This window comes from Lissotriton helveticus, chromosome 3_1, assembly GCF_964261635.1.
Source record: "Lissotriton helveticus chromosome 3_1, aLisHel1.1, whole genome shotgun sequence".
In the NCBI taxonomy this organism is placed as follows: domain Eukaryota; kingdom Metazoa; phylum Chordata; class Amphibia; order Caudata; family Salamandridae; genus Lissotriton; species Lissotriton helveticus.
Window position 1 is genome coordinate 215,949,558 of NC_136061.1, and position 14,449 is coordinate 215,964,006.

At 45.8% G+C, this 14,449-nt stretch overlaps 1 protein-coding gene across 1 annotated transcript in view; it reads right to left on the reverse strand.

Moving 5' to 3' along the window:
- The window catches only part of MMP28 (matrix metallopeptidase 28), a 515,249-nt gene that overhangs the window by 20,736 nt on the left and 480,064 nt on the right, over positions 1 to 14,449 (reverse strand). Inside the window, exon 7 of the mRNA XM_078679617.1 lies at positions 13,453 to 13,620. Within this exon, the coding sequence (XP_078535743.1) occupies positions 13,453 to 13,620 (168 nt within the window). The remainder of the gene's footprint in view (positions 1 to 13,452; positions 13,621 to 14,449) is intronic.

Genomic DNA, 14,449 nt, shown 5'->3' on the forward strand with positions numbered 1-14,449 from the left:
AAGAAAGCTCGAACCTGAGTCTGGGTGATTGGAGGAGTCCAGTCCTTGATGGCCTGTATCTTACTCTCCAGTGGCTGAACCTGGCCTCCACCTACAAGGTGGCCCAGGTATACAACCTGTGTCTGCCCTATCTGGCACTTTGTGGCCTTGATAGTGAGGCCTGCCTTTTGCAGGGCCTCTAACACTTTCCTCAGGTGGACCAGGTGATCCTCCCAGGTGGAGCTAAAGACAGCAATATCGTCTAGATATGCTGCACAGAAGTCATCCAGCCCAGTGAGGACTTGATTCACCAACCTTTGGAAGGTGGCAGGGGCATTTTTCAGTCCAAAGGGCATTACCACAAATTGATAATGCCCTCCAGGGGTAGAAAATGCTGTCTTGGGTTTGGCCTCCTCAGCTAACCTGATTTGCCAATACCCAGCTGTCAAATCAAATGTACTTAAGAAGTTGGCAGAAGCCAATTTATCTATAAGTTCATCTGCTCTTGGTATTGGGTGGGCATCAGTCTTAGTGACTGCATTGAGGCCTCTGTAGTCTACGCAAAACCTCATCTCTTTCTTACCACCCTGGGTGTGAGGCTTTGGCACTAGAACTACTGGGCTAGCCCAAGGGCTATCTGAGGGCTCAATGACTCCCAGCTCCAACATTTTCTGCACTTCAGTTTTGATGCAGTCTCTAACATGATCAGGCTGTCTGTAGATTTTACTCTTGACAGGCAGACTGTCTCCAGTGTCAACATCATGGGTACACCAATCAGTTTGGCTGGGTGTCAGAGAGAACATATGCCTGAAGGATTGCAAGACTTGCCTGCAATCCTGTTGCTGATGTTCAGTGAGGCTGCCACAAAAGACAACACCATCAACTGATCCATCATCAGGATTCTGAGTGAGCAGGTCTGGGAGAGGGTCACTCTCTTCCTCCTGTCCCTCATCTGTGGCCATGAGCAAGCTCATGTCCTTCCTGTCAACATATGCCTTGAGCCTGTTAACATGGAGCACTCTGAGAGGGCTCCTGGGAGTTCCAAGGTCCACCAAGTAGGTAACCTCTCCCTTTTGCTCAATGATGGTGTGGGGCCCAGACCATTTGTCTTTCAGAGCTGCTGGGGCCACTGGCTCCAGCACCCACACCTTCTGTCCTGGCTGGTACACAGTCAGAACAGCCTTTTGGTCATGCCAAGCTTTTTGAAGTTCTTGGCTGGCCTCAAGGTTTTTAGATGCCTTTTCCATATACTCAGCCATCCTGGAGCGGAGACCAAGTACATAGTCCACTATGTTGGTTGCAGGCTTTTTGAGAAGTCTCTCCCATCCTTCCTTCACCAAACACAGGGGTCCTCTTACAGGATGTCCATACAGAAGCTCAAAAGGGCTGTAGCCAACCCCCTTCTGTGGGACCTCTCTGTAAGCAAACAAGAGGCAGGGGATCAGGACATCCCATCTTCTCCTAAGAGTTTCAGGTAGTCCATGAATCATCCCTTTCAGGGTCCTGTTGAATCTCTCAACAAGCCCATTGCATTGTGGGTGGTAGGGTGTGGTGAACTTGTAGTTCACACCACACTCCTTCCACATTGCAGTCAGATATCCTGACATGAAGTTTGTACCTCTGTCAGAAACGACCTCCTTAGGGAAACCCACTCTGGAGAACACTCCAACTAGGGCTCTTGCCACTACAGGTGCTGTAGTGGTCCTAAGGGGAATAGCTTCAGGATACCTGGTGGCATGATCCACTACCACCAGTATAAACTTGTGCCCTGATGCTGTCTGGGGTTCCATTGGACCAACAATGTCAATCCCCACTCTTTCAAAGGGAACCCCCACCACAGGTAGTGGTATGAGGGGGGCCTTTGTGGTGCCACCTGACTTACCACTGGCTTGGCAAGTGACACAGGAGCGACAAAACTCCTTGGTATTCTCATTCATATGGGGCCAGTGAAAGTGTGAGACAAGCCTGTCCCAAGTCTTTGTCTGACCTAAGTGACCTGCAAGGGGAATCTCATGGGCCAAGGTGAGAAGGAAACCTCTCAGAGACAAGGGGATGACCAGCCTCCTGGTGGCACCAGGCTTGGGGTCTCTTGACTCAGAGTACAGGAGTCCATCTTCCCAGTATACCCTGTGGGCACCTGTGGCATTCCCTGCAGCCTCAGCAGCAGCCTGCTGTCTGAGGGGTTCAAGGGAAGGGCAGCTCAACTGTTCCTTCCCCAGGTCTGCTCTGGAGGGTCCCCCTGAGCCCAGAAACTCAACTTGATCAAGTTCAAGCTCTTTAGGCTCAGTTTCCCTCAGTTCTCTCAGATCAGCCTCCTCAGAGACTTGATCCTCAACCTGGGGTAAGGGGGAAGGCAAAGCCTTACCCTTACCGCTCTTCTTCTTGGAAGGTGTCTGGTCCATCATTTCAGGATCCAGCACCTGTTCAGTGGGGCATTTTCTGGCCTGTGACCTAGTCACAGCAAGCACATGTGCTGGCAAGCCTAACATTTCCATGTGAGTCCTCTGCTCCACTTCTGACCATTGTGATGACTCCAAATCATTGCCCAACAAACAATCAACTGGGAGGTCTGAACTGACTACAACTTTCTTTTGTCCCTTCACTCCACCCCAGGAGAAAGCCACAATTGCCACACTATGACTAGTAGTGACATTGCTGGCATTGGTCACCAGGAAATCAGTACCTGGCATGATCTGTCCAGGGTCCACAAAGTTAGGTGTCACCATGGTGACACTGGCACAAGTGTCCCTATAGGCCTGAGCCATTTTGCCATTTATCAAAGGTGTCTGCCTGTATTTGCCCAAAGTATTGGGACTTATCTCAGGGGACATATCCATATCCCCTGTACAGACAAGGACAGCCTGAGTGAGTGTGCCAACTAAGTTGTCAGACCCCTCAGTTCCCAAGGTTAACCCAACTAATGCCTTGGGAGGTACACTACCACTACTGACTGTACTAGGGGGTGCAGTTGCCTTAGGGGCTGTAGTGGCAGGAGTTTGTCCTCCTCTTTTGGTGCACTCACTAAACCAGTGAGATTTACTTTTACAGTACTGGCACCACCTTTTTGACTGGCCTTCTTGAGTCTTCTTCTTCTGGGAAGCCTGACCCCCACCCTCTTTGGTTTGTTGGGGACCTGGTGAAGACTTCTGGTCATTTTGCTCATTCTTAACATTACCCTTCTGGTCTGCTTTCTTCTGACCACCCTGGTTCTGGTTCTGGTTCTGCTTGATCCTTGTCCTGACCCATTTGTCTGCCTTCTTTCCCAATTCTTGGGGAGAGGTCAGATCTGAATCAACAAGGTGCTGGTGCAACAACTGGTTCTGACAATTGTTTAAAATTTGTTCTCTCATCATTAGATTATACAATCCTGTGTAATCTGTAACCTTGCTACCCAGCAACCAGCCCTCCAAAGCCTTAGTGGCACAATCCACAAAGTCAGACCAGTCCTGAGACTGAGTTTTCTGGGTGTCTCTGAACAGCAACCTGTACTGCTCAGTGGTTAAACCAAACCCATCAACCAGTGTATTCTTCAGGACCTGGTAATTGTTAGCATCCTCCACTCTTGTAGTGAGGAGCTTATCTCTACCTTTACCATCAAAGGAGAGCCACAGTATAGCTGCCCACTGACTCTGGGGAATGCACTGCACAGTGCAGGCCCTCTCCAGAGCAGCCATCCATTTCTGGATATCATCCCCTTGCTTAAAGGGGGGCACTATTTTAGTCAGGTGTTTAGTATCTAAACCCTTCTCTCTATCTCTTGGGAGATTGCTGCCACCAGTGGGTGCTAGCCCACTCATCTGCTGCTCTCTAGCAAAGGCAAGCTTCTCTTTGGCCAGGGCAAGTTCTTCCCTTTCAATCCTCAGTTCAGCTTGTCTCATTCTAGCTTCATGCTCTTTTCTCTGAGGGGAAGTAAATCTCCTCTGTGGAGGATTCCTTCTCCCCTGAGAAGAGGCATTAGAGTGCAGAGATCTATTGGAGTCCCTAGAAAGAGATCTAACTCTCCTAACTCCAAGGTTAGGCCCACTTCGGGTTAGTACTGGGGGTCCCCCAGATCCTAGCCCAAGTAAGTCTAAGTTGGCCCTGGTTAGCCTTCTGACTACCTCAAGACCTTTGTCTACCTCATCCCCAGAGAGTTCCTCTTGATCCTCCTCCTCAACTGCAGTAGCAATGTTGGGGAGATCTGGATCCCCAGAGGTTCCCTCTAAGGCTGGCATATTCTCATGTAACTGAGAAAGCTTTCTGGCATCATATGTCTCTAAGAGACCTATCAGAAAGGGAATGGTGGGGTTAGACCCCTGCTTCAGTTTTCTGGAGACACAGATTTGTCTCATCTCCTGGAAACTGAGAGCTGCATATCTTGAAGTGACCTGTGGAGGGTCAACACTGACCAGGGGAGTCTCAGTAGAATCTCCCTGGGTAGACATGCTTTTCTAGTGAGGTGTAAGTGGTGCACTTACCTACACTATATGTTTGCCTACTGATCCCTTGCTAGAGTTGTAGTTTAGGGTGTGCTAGGCCCTAGGAGCTACAACAGCTGGTTCAGTAGAACTCAGAGTATTCTAAGCTAAGTTATATGTACCTTTAGTACTTATGTGATCTTTCACAAGATATTCTTAGGGCATGTGTGGTAAAACAACAGCAAGCTCAAATCCCAACCGCTGCTCACCAATGTGAGAAGTTGGCCTGATGTGCAGTGTTCACTATTCTAGTGATCACTATATATCAGTCCAAACAACCCTTATTGATGATTGGTTGTAAGTCAACCTTATAGACCAGCTATCCTAGTAGCATGGATACGAGCAGTCTAAGGCTAAGACTCTAGAGGGCGTGTTAAGCCAGCTGTTTTACCATCACATTACCCCTTGAACACCCAGTGAAAGGACACCACACAAGTGTTATGAAAATAAACAATGTATTTATTAGAATCACAACAACCCTGTACTCTTTATGAGGACAGGGTGCTAGGCACACAACAAAACTCTTACGAAAATACTTAAGTTAGCACGTTACACACAAATGCCCGAGGGGCACGAAAAACCATATACTTAAAAAGTGGAATGCGAAATTACTAGCAGGTAAGTACAGTACTAATAGGCTTTGGAATCGCTAGGACTTGACTATAGAATCGTTAGATTACTTCTAGGAGACCTAGGGGACTCGGGTGCAGAGTGTGCACTCTCACGCGGGATGCGGGACAAAGTCTATGGAAGCTAGTAAAGGCAAAGTTAGTGTTCACGGGCAAACCCGACCTGGTAGGAAGAAAACGACAGTGGATCCTGACCCTAGGATAGTGAGGCTATGCTGGGACACCGAAGTGCCGAAGTTACCTAGCCCAGGGGCTGCAGCTGCATAGGTCTGAAAAGACGTCGGGGATCTCGTTGCCGGACCAGGAGCCTGGAAGGAAGAAGTTGCTGGCAGGCGACCAGTGAAGAAAAGTTCGATGGATCCAAGCCTGGATCAAGGAAGAAGAAACCTGAAAGCAGAGGGGACCAAGTTCTTGAATCACTAGCCAGTGATTAAGTGGGCACCAGGATGGCACCGGGCGAAGTCACCTCGACTAGGTGAGTGGGCGACGCTGGCTCTGCAGATCTCACGGACCAGGAGGCGTTGTCGGCGACCAGGATGGAGAGGCGAGCTGTCCCACGATGGATGAAGCTGTCGGCGTCGAAGTTACCCAGGATTGGGCAACAAGCCTTGGCTAATTCAAGCCCACGCGGTGGACTCAAAATGGCGTCTTGAGTGGACCAGGAGGGTCCGGGGTGCTCCTCTTTTGGAAGGGAGCAAGGGCCAGCCTGGAGCAACCAGACCAGCAGCAGAAATGTCGTCGGGCGTCGTTCAGGAGGCCACAAGCCAGCGGGCTAGTAGCCAAACAACGCGGTGAGCAGCAAAAAGCAGAAGGGCCCCACGCAGATCGTGGAGATGCTGGGAGGCTGCACTTCGGTGCTGGAGCTGCTCAGGGTCGGGGCTTCTCGGACCCCAAAGCACTCACCAGGAAATTACTCGGCGGGCTTGCTTGAAAGAAGTCGTGCAGTCTTGAAGATGGCCGGTCCCTCGAGGTCTCGTCACACCCACGAATCTCAGCGTGACTGATGATGCAGGTAGAGGTCAGAGGTGCCAGGGAAGCCGGTTCTCGTCGAGCTGGGCAGTCTTGATCCGGAGGAGAGACTTGCAGCAGACCGCAGTGTTCTTTAGATGGTGCCTGCGGATGCAGGGTGACTACTCCTTAGTCACAAGGGAGAAATCTTAGGAAGAAGTCTTGAGTTCCTTTCGTGGAAAGTAGTTTCAGGATTCAAAGATGATCTGATTTGGAAGGGGGCCAGTTCCTACCTTTATCCTGTAAAAAGGGGCTGGCACGCGACTAAGTCCTGCCCTAGGGGTGGGACTAGGAGGGGGGTGGTTACACCCACTTCCTTGGCGGGCTTTTCCCCAGCACAGGGTCTGGAGTGACCCTGGAACTGGTTCCAGCCAGCCTATGCACAGTGAGCACCGGGGTGCCACGTGCAGTCACCTTCCTCTAAAGCCCTGCCTACCTACAATACACAAAACCCTGTCTGGGACGGTGCTGGCACCGCCCCTGGCAGGAAACCCTTTGTCCTTATCTCCTGCTCTGGGAGGACTCCCAGCAGCAGGAGGGCAGACTTGTGTCTCGGTGGCAGCATCCATTTTGTGGAGCTGAGGCTCTGTTTGACTTTAACCGGGGTTAGGGGTTACATACATGTCGTGTCCCTCTAGAAGGGTGGAATGCTAACCCCGTCGCCAGAATTGGCGAGGGGTTAGTATTCCAATTCGTATGACACCTTACTCGACATGTTTTGATAAAGCGATACCAGAGTTGGCATATAACCCGAGGATTATAATGCACTTAAGAGTATATGGTATGCGATATCATGGAAACGGCTAAGGGATGGATCCCGAAAGCCGCAGACAGGCTCAGCTCATGCCAGAGCACCATCTCACACGATTCCAAGCACTCTGCCTTCAGGATTGTTAAGGCCTGCCATAGGAGTGACTGATAGGAGATCTGTGTGTCCATTTTTAGGGTTAGATATAGGTATACTATATCTAAAGCAAAGGGTGATTACACCACCTTGCCCCAGCTGTCGTGCAGCCAGTTGTGTCAGTTTAGTTAGTCAGCCCAGGGGTGGCATAATACATGCTTCAGCCCCTGGGAGACTTCTGGGTACACCTCAGCCCTGGGTACAGGGACTTGGAGAGGGCCCAGTGCCAATTCAGTACCTGAGTACAATTTGGATAGAGAGAACAGCTAGGCTGTGGGTCTGATTAGCAGGCCCACAGCCAGGGAAAGTCGTAAACCAGTGCAGCAAATAGCAAAAATCTGGGTGATCATAGGATTGCAGACCCTACTCTCCTACAAGGGTTTACAAGAAGTAGCGCTTTTACTGGATCATAGTGATTTTGACAAGACAAACTAACGTGAGCTAGTGGCAACTTTGTTGACTCTTACACACTCGGCGAATTCCACTGCTGCTAGGAACAGTCAAGCATAACAGACTGATTAGATGGCACTTTAAGATTTTATATGTACTTTATTTCAGGATTGGTACCTAAAAGACAGTTAAGCACATATTTTATGATCTGACATGAGCTCCTCCGCCTACATGTTGGTACTCCTTCAATCATACTAGAATGTTAGAGGGAAACCTGGCAACAGAACCATGGTGTTATTTTCATTCGAACTTGTATTTAAAAAATATTTCATAAAGTTCAAAACTGCAATAGTCAGTAACTTTATTCCTTAAGATCAAATGCACTTTATATAAATGTTGGTATTTTTATGTAATTCTATTCTAACTCTACTCTCAACTGTCGATTCTAATCTGGTGCGTAGTGTTGTCATTGAATTTGCTTTAAAAAATGTTTTACAGTGTTTTAATGTTGCAATACTTTTAATTAACAGAGCATTTTCAATAAACATATATATAGACATACATATATATATCTGTCGACAAAATATCCCAGAGGTCTGAATAGTGGCGAGGAGATGGCAGTGCACCTAGGGAAATGAATAAGTATAGTTTGCTGCTACATGAATCTGCCAGATGAAGCATTGAGTTTTTGAACTTGAGTTCTATTTAATAATAATTCCTGCTTTTTTCGAAAGGAGGTTTTGATAATGGAAATGACTTGAAAAAATGTTTCTCCACATATGAATGAACTTTGTGTTACATATCTTTTAATGATTAATTGAATATTGTTGATCTGGATGAATTGATAATGAATTAGATGAATTATTGCTAGTCTCGCTGTTAATGATGGAGCCTGCAGTTAGGTGGATTTACTTACGAGGGATAATTTCCGATCCACGGCTAGGTTGTGTGGTATGTTCCATGTATATGTTTGTATACCCATTGCATCTTTCAAAAACCGACTTACGGTTTGATAATTGTAGGTGTGTATGTGTATTCTATTACCCACTCAAAGATAGCGTCTTATTTGACACTAGTGGGTGAGTCCCACTGAAGAAGGCTAAACGCCAAAATGCGTTTGTTTGTTGTATGAAATAAAGACCGTTGAAGTTGCCATTGCCTGAGTGCTGTTTTCCTGCTTAAAAATGAGGAAATTGAGCGTCGTACATATATATATATATATATATATGATGTCTCACACGGAGACAAAAAAGAGTCGCACTCGTTCCGGCAATTTAAAAACATTTATTCTTCTGTTGCAATGACGGCTCGATTTTCCCGATGCATTTCGGTCAATCCTTGACCTTCTTCGAGGGAAGTAGCCTCGGCATCCTTGCAGCCAAACTGAACACTCGCCATTGTTGCTGCTGATAGTTGTTCGCCCTCTAGTGGTCACCTCAAACGGGCTGATGTAGCTATCGTGCATGCTGGTTCTCATAGTGCTGAGTTGGCTATAGGTGTAGTATCCCAATGGTGGGTGATGCTTCTATGTAATACTGCCGCTTAAATTGGTCGGAATTACCCACGCAATTTATTTTTAGGGCTCGTCGGCACCTTCCCAAAGTCCAGTCTTAGGTGGCAGCCTGCTGTCCTGTGTGCTTTCGCTGTACTCTGGGTTGGTCCGGGTTCCGGCAATGTAAAAACATTTATTCTTCTGTTGCAGTGACGGCTTGATTTTCCCGATGCATTTCGGTCAATCCTTGACCTTCTTCGGCGAAAGTAGCCTCGGCATCCTTGCAGCCAATATATATATATATGGTGATCAAGGGAGCTTGACTCCCGAAACGCGTTGATGTGAACTTTACGCAAATAAAGAAGCCTTAATGCCAAAACCTTCTCATGAGTGCCGGATGATTTCCTTCTTTTCAACGAGTGGATATCCTACTGTGGAATATATATATATATATATATATATATATATATATATATATGTATATATATATATGTATATATATATATACACACACACACACACACACACACACACACACACCATAAAAGGACTACAAATACTTAATACATATGTAATACAATTTCATCCTCAGCCTTTATATCAGTACTTTAGGATTTCAATTGAAACTACTGCTCATTGTATTCAACTCGAATTTAACAATTTAATATAGATAATCAAACCACATCACAATTCATAATAACTCATACTGAATATACCATACATTTCATTTTTATAATCATATATTCCTCTTTCATTTACATATAGTCCCTCTACTCCATCTGTATTATATATTGCCTATCATATTTAGCTCATTCATTCATATCTGTGATGTTATGGCTCTCCCCCGCTCCTGCAGCCATCCATGTGAATCGATGCCCCCCTTCCCCTACATATCAAAATACTTGGTAGAAAACAATGCTGCGGGCAAGGATGTGCTGCCATGGTTTGCTTCATATGGACTTGATTGTAAAGCACAGCAGGTCAGTCCTGAGAAGAGGGCAGCAATACTATATACTTAATTGCTGCTCAGTGGCTAGCATGCCTTGATCAGGGGATTTAGGAAGAACCCCCCCGCCCCCCATGCAAGTGCCATTTTAATTTGAAGGCATCTGCAGAAGTCGCATGAAGCATCAAAAGATTTAGATATATGGTGTTACTAAAAGTTTGAATGGTTGGGTGAAATGCGGAAATGTTACATTTGAGGTTTTGTTAACCTTTTGGAAAAAACACACGTATGTTCGCTCTCTAGATCTCCATCACTCTTTTGCTGATCCAAAACAGTCTGTGTTGAAAGCCTATCAGTTGGTAGCAAACACTGTAGTCAACATGGTATATCTTATAAGGGAGGAATGCCATAAAAAGCATGACACTAAATTATCTTAGTTCATCCTAGTTGAAAGCCTGAGGATGAGAAGCCCAATTGGGTGGGGCCTTTTACAGAGGATCAGACATCTGAATAGACATGTTTCCCTGAATTAGGCTGCTTTCATTGTAGTCAGCCAGGCCCAGGAAACAGGTATGTTTACAACGAAACCCTCAAGCTGTCCAGATAGCCATTTTCCTTCTCCATGTGGAAGAATCAGAATTTGCCTTTGATCCTTCACAGCACTTCGCTGCCAAGGTTTGCACGATACAAATACCACATATATACACACATACATATGTTTGTGAATCTGCATGCTGGAGAAGTGGAACCTAGATTTTTCCTACAGTTATCACTGAACATATGGCCATTTCTACAGATAGTCATTGTAGTTTCTTAGTATATGAAAATAAGAGAGAAAGAAGCAGTGGACTCAGAGAAATATCTCCAGGAAGTCATTAGTCTTACCTGACACTATGGAGGATGAGATGGCTTGGTAAAAGAGCATTGCCTGGTTCTCCAATGGGGGAAAGACAGGGGACAAAAACTCAATAGGGAACCCCAGTAGAAAGCAAATTTCATCTTGTACTGTGGTTCCACCAGACCCAGAGTTTTTCAGCCATGTTATGGGAAAAAGCAGAGTTGGGAGATGAACCTTCCAGCATCTGTCTGCCCTTCCTGGGGAAGCAGCGGTTAGGCGCGCACACACACACACACCTCACAGAAGAGTGAAATAAAATTCGGGTAGCTGAATTATAAGGCTGGGAAGTTAAAGAGTTGATTCCTTTCGGTGCCAAATAATGATAAATCTTCATACAAGCCTCCACTCCCATCCAAGACCCCCCCACATGGACGAGAAATCTAACAAAGATCAACATAGTCGACTTAGAAGAAAAAATAAACACCCTCCTCCCCATCTCCCCAGACGGTCTCGCCACAACAGAACTCACATCCCACTACAACACAACTATGTTGTCCATCTTAGACCAACTAGCCCCTCTAAAACTGAAAAAAACTAGGAACATCCCCTCAAGATCCTGGTTCTCGAAGGACATTAACGATGAAAGGAGACAACTCAGAGCTACAGAACGTCTATGGAGAACTAATCCCTCGGCTGGCCTCTGCAAGCAACTCAAAACAGCCCGAAGAAACTACAAGGAACATATCAACAATGAACAAACAACTTTTTCTGCACCGCTCTGGACAACGCCAAAAACAGGCCAAAAGAACTCTTTAACATCATCAGGCAACAAACATCCAAGACCTCTGCAACCCCAGTCCAGGCCTCCAAAGACTCGTGTGACAAACTTCGCCACCTTCTTCAAACGACAAAATCACCAAGATTGAGCTATCACTTGACATCAACCTCAATCCCTCCTGCAAAACCTTAGCCCCAAACAGTCGAAACCACCATGAGCTTGCTCCCCACGAAAGCCTGGATATCCTTTGAACGCATACCTGAAGCTGAGATTCTCAAACTAATCTCCTCCTCCAAGCCCTCATCCCACATCCTCGACCCTGTACCTACCCAATTGACCAAAAAGCTGAAACTCTCCCTTGCACCACTATGGTGCGAAATCAAACAGCTCCTTGAAAACCGGCATCATACCAGACTGCCTCAAAGTCGGCCAAGTCACACCACTATTGAAAAAGCCAGGCTTAGACACCAATGATCTCAAAAAACATCAGACCGGTTTCCACCTCCCCTTCCTAGCCAAAATCCTCGAAAAGTGTGTTCACCTACAACTGAATCAGCACATTGACATCAACCTGCTAGACCACCACTAATCGGGCTACAGAAAAGAATGTAGCACCGAAATCGCGATCCTTAACATCGTGGATGACATCCTCAAGTCCCTTGATACTGACTAATGCTGCCTACTCATCCTCCTAGACCTATCGGCAGCGTTTGACGCGGTTGATCACAATCTACTCATCAAGGCTCTCAAAGACCGAGTAGGTGCGGATGAGGTGGTCCTACAATGGTTCTTCTCCTTCTTTCACAATGCTCCCAAAGGATAAAAATCAAATCCTTTATATCCGACCTAAACCCCGTCAACTGAGGTGTCCTCCAAGGCTCAGTGCTCTCCCCTCAACTGTTCAACATATACATGGAACCCCTCACCAACATTCTGAAAAAGCCAACATCCCCTTCCACCTATATGCAGACGACACCCAGATCTACTTGGAAACCTCCTCCATTAACGACATTCTAAGACTCAACCAACACTCTTAGAGAAGTTCAACAATGGCTATCAACAAACCACCTTAAACTCAATCAAGACAAAACGGAAATCCTCCTCATCTCCAACAAAGAAGAAAACCCTCAAATCGTAGAGTGGCTTAAAGCAATCGATGCTCTGAATGGTAATCTCACCCTGGCTAACTCTGCAAAATCTCTAGTAATCACCCTCGACCAAAAACAAAGCATGACCAAACACATTAAGATCTCCCTGAAAAGTTCCTGCCTCAATCTGAAGCGTCTCAACAAAATTAAACCCTTCATTCCGCCCATGGACCTCAAACAAGCCACCCAATCACTGGTGTTATCTAGACTTGACTATGGGAACTTAGTCTTTTCCGGTACAGCTCGTTCCCACTTAGCGCCACTCAAAACAACTCTTAATGCTACTGCTAGAATGGTCTCCGGAGTTAAAAAATATGACCTCTTATCTCTCACACACAGAGAACTATAATGGCTCCCAGTCGAATTGTGTGCCAGCTTTAGAACTGCCTGGCTCACGCACAAAGCCATGCACACTGAGAAACTGGAATACCTGGCCTCCAAACTCAAGAAAGCCGGCCAGACAAGAAACCACAGGAGCTCCAACACCCTCTGACTCATCTCTTTGAAAACAAGCAAACAAAAAACCGCTGCACGATCCTCCGCTGGAAACGCACCTAAAATCTTGAACTCCATCCCATTCGATTTCAGGACTATCCGTTCCTCCGTTTCGGAGGGAGGTTTAGCCCAAGACTTTGTGCATGCATCGAGGCTACCTCATGACCTCTGTACCTCAATGATGCACAGCACACCGGGCCTTTCGAACATTTATGCTTACCTTTGCCTCGTTTATGTGATTTCTCCCCTATATCTGCTGTAAAGCGCTCCGATACCCTTGGGTCTGGCCAGCGCTATATAAAACCTCTTAAATAAATATATACATTCAATTAAACATAGTTGTGGAAAAACTATGACAAAAAGAGCACCACTAGTCCTTCAATCTCACCTTTGAAAAAGTAGAATTTGCCATTGGACTCTGACACAGCTGCAGCATCCACTATGGCTGGCAGTCCAAGCCATTTCGTTTGTAGCAGCTGTGGCTTGGTAACAATGCCATCTCTCAAAATTGTCCAGTAGTGGTGTCCTTTGAATACATAAACATTCCGAGCAATATCTGGAAAGAAAAAAAGACAGTGCATGTGAAAAAGAGAAAAACCAAGGAAAAGTAAGCTACTTATAATAAGGGTTTGAAATGGTGCTATATTACATATGCAACTTTATTCTTCTGGTTTCACAAAACAGGCTGATAGGATCCTGCCCCAAAGTGGCTAATGAGATTTTTAAATCTTCATTAAAAATAGTTTTTCTTAGTAGAGAGTGACACAGAAGATAGTAATATAATCCCCCCCTAAAAAACTGGTTTATGACATGTTCTTTCTACACATAATACTTAGGTCCAGCATGAGTAATATGGTATCAATGCTCCAGGTATTATGTAATTACTTATTATCAAAGATGTAAATTAGAAGCAAACTGATCTGTGGATCTAAAGATTTAACCTGGCGGCACTCTTATTTAAGACCACAATATTATGAACAATTTTAAAGAATTCAATTTAAGAAACTAGAAACAATTTGTTTTTTGATTAATTTTGGGGGTAAAAAAGAAATCAGAAAGAGACCTAATTTGACAATATTGGTCTTTCTTGTTTTTAATAAATCCATTGCAAGCTAATGAGAGAATATGCTATTACACAGGGGGCTACAGTTTTGAGGTGAAGACATTAATATATGTGTTCAGCTGTTACATCATTCGGGAAATCCACTTCACTGCAGATTGTTTTTCCCTTATTCCAGGAATGCCCAACGTACCAATATTACAGTCATAAGTAATCCATGGCCATCAAAATACTGCAGTGCCCACCTCATGCCAGCGATGGCCATCAAGAGCCAGTGGTGTGCACATTATGCCAGTGTTTCCAATCTGTGGATGAGGTGGAAGAG